This window comes from Callorhinus ursinus, unplaced genomic scaffold (genome assembly GCF_003265705.2).
Source record: "Callorhinus ursinus isolate GAN/ISIS: 27379988/994484 unplaced genomic scaffold, GSC_fseal_2.0 scaffold72, whole genome shotgun sequence".
NCBI classification, from domain to species: Eukaryota; Metazoa; Chordata; class Mammalia; order Carnivora; family Otariidae; genus Callorhinus; species Callorhinus ursinus.
In genome coordinates this window covers 581,536-602,190 of record NW_027397134.1, presented here as the reverse complement: position 1 = coordinate 602,190, position 20,655 = coordinate 581,536, and the positions used below count along the sequence as shown (strand labels likewise).

The window sequence follows — 20,655 nt, the reverse complement described above, 5'->3', positions numbered from 1 at the left end:
AAATGGTGTTAGAGCCTAACAATGTCTAACTGGCCTGGGTTTGATCCAAGGACATACCACGGCGACGGTAACAGAGGATGCATTTCACTCACCCTCGCAGAAGCTTGAAAAGCATGCAACCCAGGGAGAACCAGTCGGCACTGCTGTCATACGCTGTCCCCTTCTGCAGCACCTCGGGGGCCATGTACCCATGGGTGCCACTAGGGAGAAGAAAGTGCACACACAGTTATCAGAACACGCCCACCTTACAAAATGGTAACAGCTCAGCCAAGAGGATCAGACGTCCTTTGTGGAACGGCAGGAACTATAAACACAGGGGAGGGGGCCATGGGGGCTCCACACAACATGACGCATGGAACAAAACAACCTTTCCTGTCTTAATTAGTATAAGAATGAATATAAATAAATTACAGTACGAGATAAATATGAAAACATGCGAGCTCCAGTCTCGGAGGGGAAATCTGAACCACGTCAGTCTTTCTGCACTACAGCCATGAAGAGGTCTCCTGCCTGTTCCAGAGCTCTTGTGAGGACGTACAAAGGGTGGGCGTGAGGCTGGGGGAGGGGAAGATAAGCAGACACCTACAGGTGGTGCCATGGACCTCAAGGGATGGGGACATCCCCCCTGCGTGGCACCACCTCTGTGATAAGTCCTTAGCACATGCTAAGGGTGGGGGCTACTTACTAACACAGTCAGTGACAGGCCCCAAGGGGGTGGGGAAGAAGAGGGGGGCCAAGCCGACAGGTACAAAAGATGGAGAGATCCCATGTCCGGTTTTGAGGGCTGCCGACAGACCAAAGGACCCGCTAAGCAAATGTGAGGATGGTTTCCAGGAAGTTGAGAAAGAGATTTGGGAGGACAACCATTTTATCTTGAATTGCACTATTCTGCAACTCTGAATACCCTCCTGTTGTACCATTCCCCGCCCCTCCTTCAGGATCTGAGCGCGCACTGTTCCTTCTAGAAGAGCGAGAAGGAGGCTCGTGGGGGGCTTTCAAAGACACAGCCCGAAACGGTTCCTGCAAATGCTACACCCTCCAACCTGTCCACCCTGGCTGATCTTCCTTGACAAGGTGGGTGCTGAGACAACACCTCTATCGCGCGGGGCTTCCACGCAGATTCCACGTACGTAAGGGGTTAGAAGGGTGATGGCACAGAAGAACAACTTGATCCACGTCAGGGGTGTTAATCTCTAGTCTTATTTTATTAGAGTCACGTTTAAGTTATGCTCACTGAGAATCTTCTCAGAAAAGTGATCCTGGATCACTCATAATCATTCCCGATCCAGGATCAGCACTGGGCTCTAAAGCGTTCTCACTTTGGAAGATGGCTCTCAAGCAGTGAAAACAGGGACTGGTCCATCACGGCAGGCCCAGCACTTGGATGAGCTCCACTATCCGGAATCCGAAGTCTGACCGCGTCAGGCCAGCCAGCCACACTGTGAGGGCACGGGAGGGTTCTAGGAGGGGCATCCGAACCAGTCTCGGGGAAGGGTTCATTTCAGCGCTGCCCATATAGACCTTGGTGGTGACCTGCAAGCCTATGATTCCCAGGATCAAAACCCACTTCTGGGATGGGAAAATACTACAAGGATAAACACAGGGGGCTAAGCTGACACTGAACACAATCAGAGCTGGATCCCGGACCCCCTGCCATGTGGCTTTCTGATTCTGCCTCTCTGGCAGCGACTGCTGCTTCCCCACATTTCCCACTGGAGATCCGAACTACTCTGAACCCTGAAAGAAGGCCTGGAGGTTCTGAGACACTGTGGCATGAGACCACAGCCTTGCTGTCTTAGAGAAAATAAGCTAGAACTCCAATCTGGCACTGGTAATCTATTCAATCCCGAAAGCCTTTCTCTGCTTTCTCAGGACTACCACATAGCTAACTTTCAGTTTACAGTAATTTGCGAGTCATTAAATGGACCCACTCAGTTGAAGCCCAAATCGGGAACCTCCACCACAACACTTCCTGTAGACAGACCAGCTAGGTGAAGTCCAAGGATCACAGCTACAGCTTTGAAAAGACTTGGGAAACCACGTCCAGGGTGAAATTCTGGCCAAAAGCCCTCGTCGAGTCCGAAGTGGACCATCTCCTAGCTTCGGGGAGTTCACCCATGTAGGGTAAGGAGTCCAAGCTCTGGACTCAGACAGAACTGGACTTTAATTCTAGCCCCACCATGTGCCGAGTCTGTGACCCTGTTCAAGTTACTCGATGTCTCTGGACTTCAGTGTCCACACCAGAGTGTAGATTATTCCACCGGTTGTAACCTCCAGCACTTCTGTGAAGATAAGAGCTTATTCAAAGCAGCCGGCCCCGCATGCCTGGGACAGGGGATGTCCAGCCAGTGACGCGGTGAGCACTGCAGCTGCTGGCACGACCGCGAACCCCACACCAGCCCCTCCCTACACGGCCAGTTCCGGGGGGTCCCTGCGGCACTGCCCCCGCCAGCCAATGGTACCTAAAAGCTTGTTGCATTCATCAGTGGACTTGACCCTCACAACACTCAGATGAAATAAACACCACTGGCATCTCCTCTTTAGAGAGAGGAAAAAAGAAGGCACAGCTTGGAAGCGGATTCAAATCCAGATCTGCTGCCTCGAAAGCCTTTGTCTGTGGCCAGGAGATGATGTACTTTTAAGAGTGGCCTCACTATCATCATGCAAGCATGGAAACCAACCTTCCCGATCCTACCCCCTTCTACAGTTGCTGTTGGAATCCGAGAACAGCTCACCGCTCAGAGCTGACAGGTGAATTACAGTAAGAAGTGGGTGCAGCTCTGTAAGGAAATCAATAACCCCATCACTGGAATTAATTCCTTTGCAAGATTAACTCTTCTGAGCTCTTGGATTCGCCTTCCGAGGTGGCTACACTAAATTGATGAAATTAGCATACCAAATAGCTACCGCATTAAAAATTCAAACAGCTCTCTTAAAAATGCCTGATGAACTTGCTGAGAGAAGCTTATGCAACCACAGATTCTGGCCTAATAATTGTAAAGTGCTGGCAAAATGCTAATGCCATTATCTCTGGACCCCAGATTCTGTAGGAAGGGAGAAATCTGTTTACAGAATCGGTGCTCTCCACCACACAGGTTTGCTCCGGGTTTTAAAAAGGTGACTCTGGCTTAAATTAGCCCCTCGGATCAGGTATTGCAATGCAGAACCACTTGACCTCTACACCCACAGAAAGAAGGGTCTGGGGTTGATTTTCTGCATGGAGGCGTGAGGTGAGACCCCTGGGAGATGAATGTTAACTCAAGAGGGACAATAAAATGTAATTTTAAATGATTTCAGTGCTGAGAGTGATACAATTACCAAAAAAAAAAAAAAAAAAAGAATAAAGCAACACTCATCTGCTCTTCCACAAAATGCACACATGTCCACGCTCTCCACCCGGATAAACTGATGCCGAAGGAACAGAAATGAAAAGCAGTGTGTGTTCCCTTCTGCTTCCCCAGAGGCCCAGGACCTGTCAGTCCCTGGACAGGGGTGAGCAGAGGGGTCAGGTGCTGGCTGAGGGCTGTGGGGCAGGGGGTTCCCTCCGCATGGTCTGTTGGAGGACTGATGTAGTTAATGCTCAAGTCTAACAGGGCCTGCTAGCAGATGATTTGTGTTTTTAATTAGAAAAAAAAGATTCCTAATTTCGCTTCAGGGACATAAAAAGCCATTTTGAAAACAAAGGAGAAAGTAGATGGAGAGAGACGCTTGAGCTCTGGGCCTCCCTTGGACAGCTGCATGCAGATGCCCCTGCACCTTCCCGGGCACAAGGGCTTCCCTTTCTCCTTAGGACAATTGCAGGGATTTAGTACTGCCTACTTTCTAGACGAGAAGACGGAGGGGCAAGCAGGTAAACAGACTGACTAGGGTCGCACAGCCGGCACAGGCTCAGGTCTGCTGCGGAGGCCCTTCTCTCCCCCACAGACACCCAGGCCCCGGCGGTCACGCTGCGGGCCCATCTTCACTCCCCAAAGACGGAGGACGCACACCCAGCTTAGCTCCGCTCCCATAACCAGGGCTATGGGGCCTGGCCCCAACCCAGCGTTATCACATATGGACAATCCCCTCTGGCAAGAAAAAGCTGGGGGAACAAGTTAGCAGACTGGGGTCCGAGCCAATCCACGCGTCGCTGTAGAGGAACAACAGTGAACGGTGAACAGAGCTGATGGCACTACTCACACACTCGCATGGGGCTTCTTTTTGGAAAAGTCACAGGCAAGACCGAGATCGGATATCCTGACGTGTCCGTGCTCATCCAGGAGGATATTTGCGGGCTGAAGAGAAAGACAAGATGATCTTCAGGAGTTCCCAAATTGTCATAAGCTTTGAGAATCTCTACAATCACAGGAACGTGATACCCTATCATTTTATCTGAACACGAATTCCACACTATCACATCCAAGTTGGGTACGATGCGGAAAGTCACACTTTTCATGTTTAAATCCCGCAGGAAAGTGGCAATGACAGACACAAAGGAGTCTACTCATGAGATAATGAGACACAAGGCAGGGAGCTTGCAGGGCTGATGACCACAGTTCATCAGAGTTAAAAAGTATTTCCCGTGCCCCCACCCCCTCCAGAAGAGCGAACAGTGGCCCAGCCAGAGCCGCACACCTCTCCACAGAGGGAGCGAGTCCACCAGCTTCTCAGTTTCTGTGAACCACAAAGGCCCCAGGGGACGAGCCCACGAGGCACAGGACAGAAAGGAATCTCACGAGAATGTACCACCATGGACCTAAGAAATCAACACATTCCACAGGGCTGCACCAATCCCGATGAATGGCACTTCTGCTTCTGAGGACAGAATCAGAACCCAGGACCTCACCGAATGACCCAGGATGACTCTGACCACAACTCTGATGAAATGTATCTACTGAGATTAGATTTAGCCAGCATAATCATGGAAAACAAAGCTCCTCTCCCTAATATATATTGAATTACAGTCATCTTAATATTTTTCTGCTGGGGATCAACTATTGTTTTGCTTGAAATAAAAATAAATGGCATGCTATTATAAAACTGAAGCATGAATAATCATGAGTGACTAGAATTCAGTTTGAATAGAAATTAAAAAATACGACTGCCTACTAAATAGCTTAGAAAACAAAACAAAACAAAAAATACAGCATAAAGATGATTACAGACCAGTTACAGATCTAAATTAAAATGTATTACAATAGTGCTTCATGGGCCTTCAGCATGTAGTTTATTCTTCTGCAAAACTCACAGGAGGAAATGAAATGTCATGTGCCAACCAGTGTCTAATTATTTCTAATTCAATGAAAATACATTTTTTTCTTCTTCATGCTCAGATGAAAACTAAGGAGATAATTTCGTAACCTTGCAGAAAGCTTTAAATTTTATGACGTGTTTCGTGACAAAGTAAGAGGCTCAAAAATAAAATATAATATTTTAGGTTCTTGGAAGGCAACCTTAAAAAGCGAAGACAGCTAATCAAAACACAGCAGCTCCTGAGAGAAAGGAGCGTAAACTGCACATTTCAGTCGGTTACACTGGATTCATTTGAGAAAGAATCTGAAAGAGAAGGCAAACACCTCCCCCCGGAATGTAACTGTTGGGAAACTGTCTCTCCTATCATTTTTCTCCTCATTATTATGTGCACATTACTGTATTTGCATGATCATTTCTACAATTTGTCAAGGTCCCTTTTATCTCTATCCCCGTCTTCTCGCGATGAGTGTCACCACGGAGGCACCGAGCAAACTCCTAGCTCCCTTATGAATGCAGAACCCAGGACCGAGCACCATGGCCTGGAAGGGGGAAACTTGGAATAGACTCACTGCATTTTTTTCCAAATCCGGAGAGAATAAGAATGAAGAAGCCCAGACACAGCCGTCTGGGGCTCCATAGTTCAGGGACCTAGAAATCTGTTAGTGATTTTGAAGACAGTCCTAAAACAACGTGAAACTCTCAGAGTGGCCTTTAGGGGAAGTTCTGCAGGTTGATTTGCCCTGCCTCAACGAGCTAGGACTCGGCCGTTCTGTGTCTCGGTTCACCCCTGTATAAATCCTGGAAGACACACATTCTCTGCTTTTCATCTTTGTACATCACCAGTTCTAACACAGAGCCATGGCCAAACCAGTTGCTTAGTGAACATTAAGTGCATTTCAATTAACTGTCACATCAGCAACACCACGAAACTCCTACCTTGCTTTTCATTAATTCATTGCAATTTTTGAGTTGGTGTGTGTGCTGCGCCAGGCAGGGGAACACACGCTGAGCTGGCAGTGACAACTAGGAAGGAAAGGAGTGCCTGGCACAGAGTTTAGAGTCTGGGCAGAGAGACATCACACAGATGTGACCTCACCAGGGCTGAGGGGAGGGAAATGGCATGTCCTGTGAAAGACAAGGGACCGTCTGGAGACCCAGGACCACAATACCTACTGTGCAGGTCCCGGAAACAGAGTGCCTTACCTTCAGATCTCTGTAAACCACAAACCGATTGTGCATGTGTTCCAGCCCCAGGATGATTTCAGTGGCGTAAAACCGCATCTCCTTCTCAGAAAATACCCCATGTTGTGAAAGGTGATAGTGCAAATCGCCCCCTGGAACCAGAGACGCAGAGGTTAATACAAAGTGTGTCAGTTCACAGGAAACAAAAATCATTGCCATCCTAAATAGGACACAGTTGAAAAGAGGCAAACTTTGCTTCTGCTTTGTCTGTGTATCTGTCTTTTGACTTCTGTAGTTTGCCAAAACACTTTCAGAAGTATAGAGGAATCTCAAACATTAGAAGACTTTCATGCCGGGATGGCCGGGACAATATACAACACAGTCATCACTCTCAGACTGGGAGTCCAGCTCCCAGATGCACCTTCACAGGGTGGGGGTGGGGGGCAGCTAGGTTCTCTGCTTTGAGTATTTACATCCTGTCTAGTAACTGGACCGACCATGTAATGATCCAGCAGATGCCTTAGCAACTGGCTCCGTGGACAATAAAGAAAGAAGCACACAGAGAAACAAAATGATCACATTGATAGATATTTGGGAAAGCAGATACAGTAAAAATTTAACTGGTGAAATCCAGGGAGGTGGGTATTTGGGTGTTCCCAGGAAAATTCTTTCCATTTTTGCCCCATGTTTGCAACTTTTCATAATAAAATGTTGGAAAAAGGCAATCATCATATGAGCTCAAGTTACAGAGACAAAGAATGCCACCAACAGGGTAAGGGAAAGTTCTTATAAACTGTAAAGGAATAGCCTCTACTGATCTGGAGAAGTTAATGTGTGGCCAGCTTTATGGCCCCTGATTTTGCTTACGTATCTCCCCCTTTCACGCACACGTGTTCCTGTATAACTGCTGGCAGATCAAGATGTAAAAGATTTCCGGCATCCCAGAGGGTGCCCCATGCCCTTCCCTGTCAATGCCTCAGCGCCCGCCCCTGGTTAGGCCAAGGGACTCCATTCTGACCTCTCACCATCCATTAGCTTTGCCTGTTCTGAGAGTCACGTACATGGAATCACATAGGAGACATGCTATGGTTTCTGGCTTCTTTGCCCATTATTATGTCTGGAAAATTCCTCCACGTTGTTGAACAGATCTGGTTTTAAGTCAAACCCTCAAAACATAACAGAACTTCAAATGAACTTCCAAAAAAAAGGTAATTCATTTGCTATACCGTATGCATTTCCTTTCAAGCTCTCATTACTAAAAACACTTGGAATATATACCGTGTCACTCTCTAGTATCAGAAAACTATTTTTCCAGCTAGAACTTTCTCGGCATTTGCAGCGTCATCATTCATAGCTTAAAGGATCAATGGCTGGCTGGTCTGGGCTAAGGGTACAGAAGATTCGGCCCGAAGCCATGCTGGCCCACAGCCAGTCCTTCAAATTTGGTTTCCAAATACACTTCTATCTTTGGCCTTCGTTCTTATGAGGGATTTCAATCCTAAAAGCTGAGGGTCAGGAAACAAGCTAATTAAAGATCTAGGCCAGCTGCATTCCAGAAAATGTAGTTTCACTCTGTGTATTTTATGAAAATCTTTTCCAGAAAATGCAATTTCCTGGTGAGAGTCTAGGAGGGCCATAGGGGAATGGTGGTCAACATTTTAAAATGAATTCTAAGGGAAACTTGGAAGAGTAAGGTTTCCTTAAACTTCAGTGGGAACCCAATTATCCAAAAGACCCAAACCGCCAGGGTGCCTAGATCGGTGTCATGTCCCGGCGACGTCTTTCCCTGCATTCAGACTTCCTGTGCGTCGCTCACCGTTCATCAGATCCAAGATGAAGCAGAGTTTATCTGGAGTATGGAAGGCATAGGTCATACAGACAATGAAAGGGCAGTCCTAGAGAGAAAAAGCAAGAGTTTGTAAGAAAAACAAAAGCTATCCCGGGAAGCACGTGTTATCTGCTACCAAACAATATCCACAGCTTTTCTCATCCACACCGCTGCCCTGTGCATTAAGCACAGACCCCTCCGTGGTAACCTTAATGGTCCCAGCAAAACAGATCTGATAACATGACAAAATGCATAGAGACAGAGCATTACTAAGTGGAACAGATGAATTCAAAGGTCTCATCTCTCTCAGATTCATTCATGACCCTTTTATCTGCATCTTCAAAGGACCCAGATTCTACAGAAAAATATTGCTGCCTTGCTAGTCTTTTTATTGGTCAACATTTTTGTGCTGGCTAGTCAAATATCCATTTCAATCTCAGATTCTGACATTGGAATAACCATATCACAGTGGGAGGAAATACCTATATTATTGTCTTGAAACACTGGGCGAGCATAGAAGGGAATTCAACTAGCTTTTCAAAGCGGAAAAATATACCAAGGTCAGGAACTGAATAACTCAACTATAAAGACGTCAGTTTTCCCCAAAGTAATCTAGAGATTCTGTGCAATTTTAATTAAAATGAAAATCAACAAGCTGATTCCAAAATGTATACGAAGATGTACACAGCTAGGAAAAGTAGAGACATTCTAGAAGAAAAACAAACCTGGAAAAGTTACATCACCAGATATCAAGACTTACTATAAAGCAACAGTAAATCAGACAGTGTGGTAGTAGCCCAAGGACGGACAAACTGACCAACAGAACAAAAGAGAGAATCCTGAAATAGACTCAAGCATAAACAGTCAATTGATTTGTGATAGACGGACAAAACAGGGTGGGAAGAAATGATGGCCTTCCCAATCAACAGTACTGGAGCAATTGGGTATTTGCACAAAGGAAGTGAACATCCACCCCTACCTCACACCACACACTAAAGTCAACTCCAGGCATACAAAGATTTAAATGGAAAACAATGAAGCTTCTAGAGGAAAACAAAGGAGAATATCTTCATGACCTTAGGGTAAGTAAAGATTTCTTAGGCCATGAAAAAGCACTAGCAGTAAAAGCATTGCTAAACTGGACTACAATAAAATTAAGAACTTGTGTTCTTCAGAAGATACTATTAAGAGAGTAAAAAGGCAAGTCACAGAAAAGGAGAAGATATCTGCAATCCATACACACATAAAGGACTCATATTTAGACTATACAAAGAACTCTGGTAAATCAATAAAGAAGAAGACAAACAACCAACAGAATAATGGCAAAAAAAAAAGGCAGCAGTAGTAATAACAACAGTAATTAATTAATTTTAAAAATGGGCACTTCACGTAAGAGAGTATCAAATAGCTCACAAGCCTCTGAACAGATGCTGGACCACAGTGGTCCCCAAGGAAATGTGTTATTGCAATGTGTTATCGCTAAAACCCACGAGAATGGCTAAAATTAAAGAGACTGACAATACCAAGTGGTTGGAAAGATAGGGTGGAAATGGATCTCCCATATATGGCTTCTGGGAGCACACAATGGTACAAGTGCTCTCGCAAACTGGTGCTATCTGCCAAAGCTGAGCACCGTCTGCAAACCCTATGACCCAGCATTTCCACTCCCGGGTATACACCTCACAGCAACCTAGACTTCTATGCACCAAAGAGAACGGCATGAGACTCTTCCTCATAGCACTATTCACAATAGCCCAAACTGGGAAGTGATCCGTCAATGTTAGAATGGATGCATGAACTGTGGGATATTTGTGCAGTGGAATACTAGACAGCCACGGTCAGCAAACTTTTTTGCAAGGGGCTAGACAGTAACTGTTCTCGCTTTTACAGGCTCCATGCGGTCTCTGCTCCATATGCTTTGTTTATTTTCTATACAATCCCTTAAGAACGTAAAAACCATCCCTGGTTCACGGGCTGCACAGAAACAGGCTGCAAGCCAGATCTGGTTCACGGGCCTCGCACAGCTTGCGGGCCTCCGCTGTTTAGCTGCAGGATGCCCTACTGCTCTGGGCAATGACTCAGATGGATCTCGCACGCAACACTGAGCAACAGAGGCCCAGACACAGAAGAATACATTCAGACAAAGCCCAGACACAGGCAAAGCTAAATTTCGGTGTTGGAAATCCGGGCAGTGGTTAGCCTGGGGGAGGGGTGGGTGACCGGAAGGGGCACAAGGCTTCTGGAATACAGGTCACTTTCTGTCCCTTGACCGGAGTGCCGGACGCGGGCATGTGTTCCCTTGGGAAACTTCATCGGTGCTAAGCCAGATCTATGACTAGGTCTTTACATACAGTGTATACTCGCCACTCACCTGATTCAAATCAAAACTGGCAAAAAAAAAAACCAACTATATCCACTTTTTTAACAGAAACAAAAAATTATTAAATTCCACAGAAAATATTCAAGTTTCAACAGAATAATCCATACACTGAATTTGCATTGTCCAAACCTCTGTTTTCAGGGCAGACCAATAAATCTGAGTTAATACCTTTCTATACCAGAGAATCGAGAACTTGAATTCAATTTCCATATATCTTCCAGAGGAAATCACTCCAGAATGAATTACAAATTTCATTTTGTGATCACCTAGTTTTTGCCTTAAAATGCTGTTGAGGTGGTATTAGTGACTACTGATTTCAAGCCCAATTTTGCTTTAAATAGGCAAAATAAAAGTGCTTTCCTTTTTCTGTTAAAAGCCATGTTGCAAAAAAAAAAAAAAAAAGCCATGCGGCCTTCCTGGGGCCCTCTTGGAACTACATAGGGAACCACCTTTCTAGTAGCCTGCTGAAGATGGCTCATTCTGCTCCTTCCTTAGTGGGGTTCCCCACACACTCTGGTTCCTGATCTGAAGAGCAATTCAGATGTCACACAGAGAGGCTGGTGGACCCAGAACTTAGGGTCTTTCCCAGCTAGAGACAGCAACTGCACTCGCTCCACCAAGGAGAGAGTGGACCCCACGAAGGGGTATTTCTGAACACGATGAGATAGGATCCTTCTAATGGTAGCCCTGAGAAAGTAGCAAAAGGGGCAAAAGGTTCACTTAAGATCTTATGTTACTGGGGGCCTGGGTGGCTCAGTTAGTTAAGCGACTGCCTTCAGCTCAAGTCATAATCCCGGAGTCCCAGGATCGAGTCCCGCTGCTTCTCCCTCTGACCCTACCCACTCTTGGGCTCTCTCACTCTCTCTCTCTCTCTCAAACAAATAAATAAAAAATCTTTTAAGAAAAAAAGATCTTATGTTATTGAGACGGAACATGAACCATCGATTTAGAATCACAGGCTGAGTAGGAAGGGCCCTTAAAAAAAAAAAAATCACCTGGTCCAACTTGTTTATTTTTAAGACAAGGAAACTAGGCCCTAAAAAGGGGAAATGACTTGCCTGAGGTCATAAAGAAATTTGGTAGCCAACCAAGATCTCACCCCCAAGTCTCCTGACTTTGTCCAGGGTTCTATGGTATGCTGCTTACAAAGGCAGGGTTTCTGTAGCAATGTAAAAGGAAAGCTCAGTTAAAGGGGTATGTATGATTCAGTTGTCTCCACGCTGACCGCAGTGTCTCACCTCAGGTGCTGGGCAGACACCACACCGGGTCTCGTGTGAAGCTCGAGACACAAAGAACCAAATACGGACCAATACGACAAAACAGGCAGCAATTTAATGATGGTGCAGGTAGCGTTCCCAACATAATCACTGTTAAGATGTTTTGCCTTGATTACCAATTAAAGACAGTAAGAACTAGTGGATCTTTTGGAGGTAGACCCTCAGTGAGGATTTTCCTACAGGGACTGAGCAAAGCAGCCTGTATTTTGTAGCGATTCTGTGAAACTCTAATGGAATAAACCATGAAGTACTTAAGAATTCTCCACCCTGCAGTCAGAGGAAGGCTTATGTGATCCTTCCCGCTTCGAACACTTTGTCTCCAACTGCTGTTAAGATTTTTTTTTTTTTTTAATCCTCAGAACTGGCCTGGAAAGCTCTTGATGGTCTGGTCTGGTCCCTGTCAGTCTGTCTCTCTCCCCTCTCCAGCTTTATCTTGTGTGACTCACGCATCCCTTCAGACCCCAGCTCTGCTGACCTTCCCTGAAGTCCTCAAACCCTCCTGAAGTGCTCAGGACCCAGATACACGCTGGCACCTCCGGTGACTTCTGAGGAGTATCCGTTGTCACCTCCACCCTGGTAAGTGCCTCCCGGGCACTGGGTACCTGTCTCACGGCTCTTGCCACACATCCTAATTATCTATGCATTTCAAGATCAGGTGAACAATATCACCTTCTCTCGTTCTGTGTGGCTCTAAAAGAGCAAGGACCAAAGTCACGTTTTGGGACCCCCATCCTGCAGCGGAATGCCTGGCACAATCTAGGCACTCCAATATAGTTCAGGAATGAATGAGTAAGCTTCCAAGGACATGACGGGACTGTTTCATGAGGGTGCTAATTGCTCTTTCCCAGCTAATTGCTCTTTCCCAGATACTTACCCTGGTTCTGAAACTTGAAGATTTCCCTTTTTACTATTCTAGAATTACAGAATCAAACCGGGAACAGTACTTCCTACCTTTCTTTGAAAGGTCAGGGGAAGAAACACTCAATCTGAGACTGGAAGGAAAAAGAAAAAACTTCCAGTAAAAACAAAACTATAATGAGTGACTTCAGTTCAGTTTCATGCCAACACCCTGGGAAACCACACTATACAGGCTGGTCTGAAGTTTAACCTAGTGATGCCATTTTAAACGAAAGATCATTAAAAAAAACATAAAAAGTGGCCTTTGATTAGCAAAAGACAGAAAAAGAAAGAAAGAAAGAAAGAAAGAAAGAAAGAAAGAAAGAAAGAAAACTCCAAATAGCTTTATTACAACTCTTTTGGCTAAATTATGTATTATTTTTTTAAAGCTTTTAGTTTTAAGTAAGCTCCACACCAATGTGGGCCTCGAACTTACAACACGAGATCAAGAATTACATGCTCTCTGACTCAGCCAGCTACCCCTTGGTTAAATTATGTATTGATAAGTAAAACACAAAACAAAACAAGAGAACCTCAAAATTCCCAAAAAACAAAAACAAAAGCCAGGTTTGATATTTGAATAAAAAATATAAACAATTCTTTAAAGTTAGCTCAAAGGAGTAGACCAAATTAATCCCAGTTTTTTATTTACTCCCTTCAAGGGTAAGACTGGGGAGGAACCATACCTCTACTTAACTATATTCCCCTTCACCTGGAAAAAATAAATATAAAAATGCGACATGAAAATTGCATGTATAGTTTCCAACACCAAAAATTTCTTTTTCCATAGGCTTTCTTGAGAATAAATATCCAAGGTGTTGGAGAAAACTCATTAAAAATTAATATTTTAATTACTACTTAAAATCTGGAGTAAATGCACATCCATGTTTGAAATTTAAGACGACATTCCCAAAAGAACCCAGAAACCAGTGCCATTCGAACTGATTCCAATACAGTGTGCAAGGGGCTCAGTCTCCACTCCAACTAGTTGAAAACATGGTCGTGCACACAGGATAGCTCTTATTTGAAATGCTTAATGTCCATATGTTGGGAGGCAGCGGCACATAGATAGAAATTATTTACAGCTACGGCATTTTCACTTATTACAGTTGAGCTAAATTATGATACTCTTCTACTTCGGTAGCACATAACCTTTCTGAAACTGCTTAAAACTAATGCTAGAATAATATAAACCACAATACAATAAATACAGGTGTAAACAAAAAAACACAGAGCCTATCAGGTGATAATAAGAAAGGAACAACAGGGGACGGCTGGGTGGCGCAGTCGGTTGGGCATCTGATTCTCGATTTGGGCTCAGGTCATGACCTCAGGGTCATGAGACTGAGCCCCATGTCAGGCTCTGCACTCAGCAGGGAGTTTGCTCGAGGTTCTCTCTCCCTCTGCCCCTCCCCCGTGCACGTGTGCGCACGCGCTCTCTCTCAAATAAACTAAAATCTTAAAAAAAAAAAAAAAAAAGGAACACTAGCCAGGGAGTCCACAGACTCTGGACAAGGAATTTAACCTCTCTGGGTCTCAAGTTCCTTGCTTCCTAGTTGAAAGGGATTCTCTGATTCACCATTAAAATCTGATTCCCGGGCGCCTTGGTGGCTCAGATGGTTAAGCGTCTGCCTTCGGCTCAGGTCATGATCCCAGGGTCCTGGGATCGAGTCCCGCATCGGGCTCCCTGCTCCTTGGGAGCCTGCTTCTCCCTCTGCTTCTCTCATTCTCTCTCTCTCTCTGTCTGTCATGAATAAATAAATAAAAAAATCTTAAAAAAAAAAGAGTTTAAAATCTGATTCCTTCACCCTTTGGGTGAGGTTGGTAAGCTAAGATATTTGGAGGCCACGCCCTCCCCAATATATCTCACTGCACACAAACCTTCTTGGCTCAGTGTTTAACCTTAAATTCACATGTGAGGTACTCAGCAGGAGTCTGGCCACTCCACCGTCATTTCCTGCCTTCCCTGCGAGACCCCGAGTCTCTGACCTCCTCTGGCAGGCCTGCTGGTGCACATGGGCATGCCCAGGTTGGACACTGAGTTTTTCTGGGTATTTTTATAGACATCTGTTCAAATAAATAAAAGCCAAGGCTTTGCTCGTGGGTCATACCATTCACTGCAAAAGAAGCCAGAATGGGACACTATTTTGCAAGAAAGCACAGGGTAAAAGTTCTTGGCACGTGCTGAGCTAAAAATGCTAGCTGACAAACAAACACAATATCCAACAGGTGGAAACATGGGCTTGGAAATGGAAATGAGCAAAATCCACAGCAGGTAAAAAAGCAGCAAGATAGATAATGATAAAGCCACCCTCTAGAGACTGGGGACAGACCCAAATCCAGTTCAGGCCTGAGTAACCCAAGATGTTTCCTCTCTCTGTTTATTTATGGAGGACAAGAGCTGCTTTCCTCGTGCTCTTCTGGGTTAGTCCTCCATCACGCAGTCAGTTCTTAACTAGACTCAAGTGATTTCGTTGTTGTTGCCATGATTACTTCCTGCCCTCTCTGCAAGCATATTCCGCCAAGATGGAAGCCATAAACAGCCACTAAAGGGAGAAGCCGTGGGTGTGCATGATGATGGTAGCTAACACTTCTCTAACTCCCAAATTAAACAGAGATAATATGAGAATTACACACTATTTATATTAACTTAGTGCTGCTCTTCCCTGCTATAAATTCTAACCCGTCCAAGAACTGGCTAGCTGCATAATTTGCTGGAAAAGAATGCCTGTATTTTAAATAAATTGTCCTGATATATAAAACCAACCAACCAACGAATACAAAAACAAGCAGTGCTCAAAACCGGAATACTTACCCCTGTACTCACAAGAGACAACATAATCCTCTCATTTAAGGCTAATGTTTCTCCTTGTTTCATCTTGATCCTCTTCTTATCCAAGCATTTCATTGCATACCTAGAAACATAAATGCTATTGGAAAAACTCTACTGAAAATGTATCTAAGCTGCTTTAAATGATACATGTCATATGGGGGAAAGTTTCTAAAGATTTGGGAAGTGTCTAAAAGAAGCAAAATGGTACCCAAGTGTCATGCAAAAAAAAAAATTTTTTTTTTAATTTTGCATGTATTAAGAAAAAAATTCAAGGCCCCCTCCAGGAGGCGAAGCATACCTCCCCACTCCTTAGGTAAGGGCTGCACACAGTGAGCTCCTTCCTAAGAGAACAGCACGGAAAAGCAGGGACAGGGATGTTACAGTGGAGGAGCCTGACGAACACTACCTCAAGCAAGCGGTCAAGGTCAGCATCACCAGTGATGAGTCATCCTTTTGATGGGCATCCTTGATATGATGTGATAAGAATGGGGTTTTCTCTGGGGTCTTGCTTCCAAAAGCCCACAGCCCCAGTATAACTGTGAGGAAAGGGCACCTGAACTGGATGTCTAATAGAATGTCTATTCTATGGTATCCCTGACCGGGACTCCTCAAGGCTATCTAGGCCATCAAAAACAGGGAAGATCTGCGAAACTGTCACAGTCTAAAGCAGCCTCAGGAGACATGATGACTTAAGTGTAACATGGGATCTGGGAACAGAAAAAGCACTAAGGAAATCCAAATAAAGTAGAGATTTTAGCTAATAATAACATATTGATACTAGTCATTTGTTGTGACCAATGTAAGAGAGGGAGACTGGTGTAGGCCAGGGGAGCTCCCTGTGCTGTCTCTGTGCCTCCTTTCTAAACCTAAAACTATTCTAAAATAAAAAGGTTTCTTTAAAAAAAAAATCCAGCAATAATTAAGATATTTCTATCATTACATGAACAGAAGTTCCAATCCAATAAGAGCATAAAGTAGAGGGATATAAATAAATTCAGCGAAATAAATTTTGCATGTATCGTTGCTGCCCAGTACTACTACCATGTGTGTGTTGCGGGGGTGGAGGGATATGTGTATAATATTTAGCATTTAGAAATTGTGATTTTAGCAGTGGTCAAGATTTTGCAAGAGTGCAGAGTGCAAGACTCTAAAACACTGACAGCCAACAAAATGAAAAGGGAAGGCATGTGCTCAAAAAGGCACAACCTAAAATGTGACTTTATTGATTTGTTTTTAATTTTTTTTTTTTTTAAGTAATCTCCACACCCAATGTGAGGCTCGAACTCAAGGCCCTGAGAGCAAGAGTCCCACGCTGTACCGACGGGGACAGCCAGGTTCCCCTGATTTGTATTTAATCTTGATATTTAAGTTATCATATTTCAAATAATAAAAAGAATCAGTAAGATTTTTATATGAAAGTTAGTGAAGATTAGAAACAGCTGACAACTTAAGCTTTTTGAAAACCTGTAACAAACTCCTATTAAGGAAATACAGACATGTCAGCTGGCATTCTCTATAATCACAGGTGAAGAAAGCAGGACAGTTTTTCAGCAGAAAGCTAAAAGGAAATTTTTATAAGGGTTTCTGGGGCTTTAGAACTCTGTGTGCATGATTATAAATCCCCTGATGGACGACTTTATAAGGCCCAGGTACAAATTATGGATGATTGTCTGGCTGTGACAGGACCCAGAAAATCCATTTGTTTCTAACTGATCATAACTTACAATGTGAGGACTTCGAACGAAACAGAGATGGATATTCAAATTTGCTCCTTTTATCTACTGTTCCAGGAATTCATTATAACAAATCCACCAATGGAGACATTAATTTCCTTAATTACAGGATCGCATATTGAGTATATATGAAGTGACGTGTTCTTTAAATATTTAATTTTCATGAAGAATTTCAAAATGTTTCAACTACTTCTATCGCTACCCCCTACCATGATGGCATCTGGTAAAACGTTTAAATTGCAGACCAGAGAAGCCGGCATAAACGGGCCTGGAGCCCCTGGGTTGAGCAAGTTGGCTTCCACTGGCTTCTGAGGTAGGTGGCAGTTTGATGGGCTCCGGAGCCAGTGCACATGTCACTGGCAGCCTGGGGACTGGAAGGACACACGCCCGGATCCACAGGGACTGAGCCTGGCCACTTTCTAGCTGCGGGACTCTCGGTAAGCATCTACCCTTAATCTGGAAAGTAGAAGACAGTTTTCCACACACTGAGAATCTGTAAAATAATAAATGTAATGAAAGAGACGCGCTGATGTCATTAATTTCTACATCTACATCGTATGGCAGATTAGCAGATCCCCTAAATATGTGGACAAGCCACAGTGATGAAGGTGAAAGAACAGTCGGTGAAATGGAGTAAGTGACAAGCACATCACTTAGGATCAGAGCCCACTGTGGGACTATGGTGGGACGAGGGACCTGGGCACACCGTTCACTAATACTGACTATGGAAGAGGCAGTGGTCTGCATGCCTTAAAGTGTATTATCTCATCCAATTCTCACGAGGAGGAAGTATTTTCCTGACCCTAGAGACCAGGATGCCGAGGCTGGGCGGAGGCACAAACTTTGTGCAAGCCAGCTATGACCCGGCCATGGGCCGCCCAGACCCGTACTCTGGATCGACAGGCATCCTGTCTCAGCAGGGCCCCAGACTTTACGCGCCTGAGTGCCAGACACTGGGTTCACCCCGCACGGGGCCCTACAACAGGAAGAAGACCAGCGGGCACACATCAGTGAAGGTAACCTTCAGCCCCCACATAATAAAAATCATGCCCATGACAGAACCTGTCTGAAAAGTAGGAGGGCGACTTGGTAAGGCCTTCGGTGCCCAGTCACAGGGAGGACCCGAGCAGAGGCTGAGTGACAATGCTCGCTAGACAGTGCTGGTGTGGCAGGAGAGGCGGGCGTTGAAGTCGGTGACCCCAATTACTCCTTCTTACACCTACAGTGAGGTTATCAAGGAAGCTGCACAGCCGATTCCACTCAGCCACGGCTCTAACAGGCCTGTCACTTGATCACACTTGTAGTTCTGTGTCTGTCGAACTGTACTTTCCCATTCTCTTTTGCTTCCAGATATATGTTCACTTAAACAAACTCCTTCTATATTTAGAAAAACCAAAACATCTTTTCCCCCTGCACTCCTTAAGAACTCCAAGACCATTCACCTTCTGGAAGAGGCCTGCACCTGGCTCATGTGCACGTAACTGCCTCACATCAACCTCCTCCTATAAGATAAGCAACTAAGACGGTGATGGAGCCCCATGACCGTGATCCTCACAGCAGGCAGGGCATCCTTTTCACCAGCTTCAGGCTACCCATCTATGGAACTGACATCTCCTGGAAAGCTACACCACGCCAAAGGGCATATGCTAAATCACAGGTGCTTCACCATTTAGAAGAGAATGTCTCTCCTCCGCAAAGCAGAGAATTCTTTGCAGCAGGATCGGACCGGGAGGCTGTACATAATGCCCCTTCTTGGTCACCTCCAGATCCCAGGCTCCTTCACCCGTGGCCTGAACCACAAGGGCTCATGACCCACGGTACCTGGTTAATTTCCCTTTGAGCCCTAAGAAGTGGAAGTTCCAGCTGATGGTTCTCATTTACAATGCTTAACAAAATATTGCCTCTTTCTACCTGAAGTAAGGCACTTCAGGAGTGGGAAGATGGGCTTCCATAAATTGATGTAGGCATTTTCTATTAATGCAAGCATAAAACCCATAAAGAGCTTACATTTTTCCAGTGTCTGCTTTCCTGCAACCGTACACTTCACCAAATCCTCCTCGTCCAATGATCCTGTGTACGCTGAAATCATTCATGGTCAACTGTGAATTCAAAACACGAAATGGAAACAGAGAGTTGCATTAAAATTATGTTATTGTTTTCATGTAAGACACAGTTACTGAAACAGCAGTTCTGATATAAGGATCTGCATTTTCTGTGACTGACTGCTCTAAGAGATGAGATGCGCAAGGTGGCAAGACTTTCTGGAACCTCCTTCCGCTCCACCCCCAAAATGCACAAAAGGGAGGCAAATGGGCAGACAACAGAGTGGGAGTCGAGTTAGATTGTTTTTCCAATCTCCTAAATGTTAGGTTATTAGACGTATACCCTAAAGACAAGGGAGGGTGAAACTTCTAGTCAAAATGAGAGTGTCCTTAACTACTCTGAAGCTGGAAGTTTGGGAAGAGCTCAGCAATTCCAGGAACTGTCATGGCAGAAAAATAAATCTCCATCAAGGGCATCTATGTGTTCATCATAATGGACCATATGATCAGAAAACCCACCGGAGGCTGGCCATGTGAATTTTTTATCGATAACATCACGGAATAGGGAGGACTCGTGCTGGGCATGTGAGTGTGAAACAAGACACTAAATATGAGGAAAGTACAGAAAGGGGTTTCACTCATAAGCCCTCTCCTTGTGTTGCTATCCCAGCAATGCCCCTCTTCCTAAGCAGGTTCAGTAGTCTTAGATGGTGCAAAGGCAGACAGTGAGCCCGACGCTCACGGTGGTTTATGTACAACGCCCCTCTTCCTAAGCAGGTTCAGTAGTCTTAGATGGTGCAAAGGCAGACAGCGAGCCCGACGCTCACGGTGGTTTATGTACAACGCCCCTCTTCCTAAGCAGGTTCAGTAGTCTTAGATGGTGCAAAGGCAGACAGTGAGCCCGACGCTCACGGTGGTTTATGTATCCTGGCAAGTTAAGGGTCAGATTCCTGAAGCGTTCCCCCACACAACCCTTCAAACGCCATGTTTGCAGTCAGCTAACTGGGCCCAAAGGCTTAACCTCTGATGCTCCAGGGACAGCAGGAGATGACCGCACCAGGTCTGCTGGAGGAGAGTACGCATCGGAAAGATCTGTGGCAGACAGGAAGGGTTTTTTTTTTTAAAAAATGCGTTATTGCCCTCTTGTTTCCAAAATTCTGCCAGGATATGTGAAAGAAAGGAGTTTAAAAAAAAAAAAAAAAAAAGTGCTTCTCCCAACGGTACCGGCAAGTAAAAAACTAAAAAAAACTA

General features: G+C 44.9%; 1 protein-coding gene across 5 annotated transcripts in view; it reads right to left on the bottom strand.

The window, feature by feature from the left end:
• Nucleotides 1-20,655, bottom strand: part of GRK3 (G protein-coupled receptor kinase 3) — a 124,427-nt gene that overhangs the window by 28,921 nt on the left and 74,851 nt on the right. For all 5 annotated transcript variants that reach the window (XR_012376437.1, XR_012376438.1, XM_073886861.1 and 2 more), the window contains 6 exons: nucleotides 19,370-19,461; nucleotides 15,612-15,711; nucleotides 8,231-8,309; nucleotides 6,436-6,566; nucleotides 4,180-4,274; nucleotides 93-200 (listed from right to left, as the gene is read on the bottom strand). Coding sequence is in view for 3 of the 5 variants with exons in the window: in XM_073886861.1 (XP_073742962.1) it covers nucleotides 93-200; nucleotides 4,180-4,274; nucleotides 6,436-6,566; nucleotides 8,231-8,309; nucleotides 15,612-15,711; nucleotides 19,370-19,461 (605 nt within the window). In the remaining 2 variants the exon portion in view is untranslated. The remainder of the gene's footprint in view (nucleotides 1-92; nucleotides 201-4,179; nucleotides 4,275-6,435; nucleotides 6,567-8,230; nucleotides 8,310-15,611; nucleotides 15,712-19,369; nucleotides 19,462-20,655) is intronic.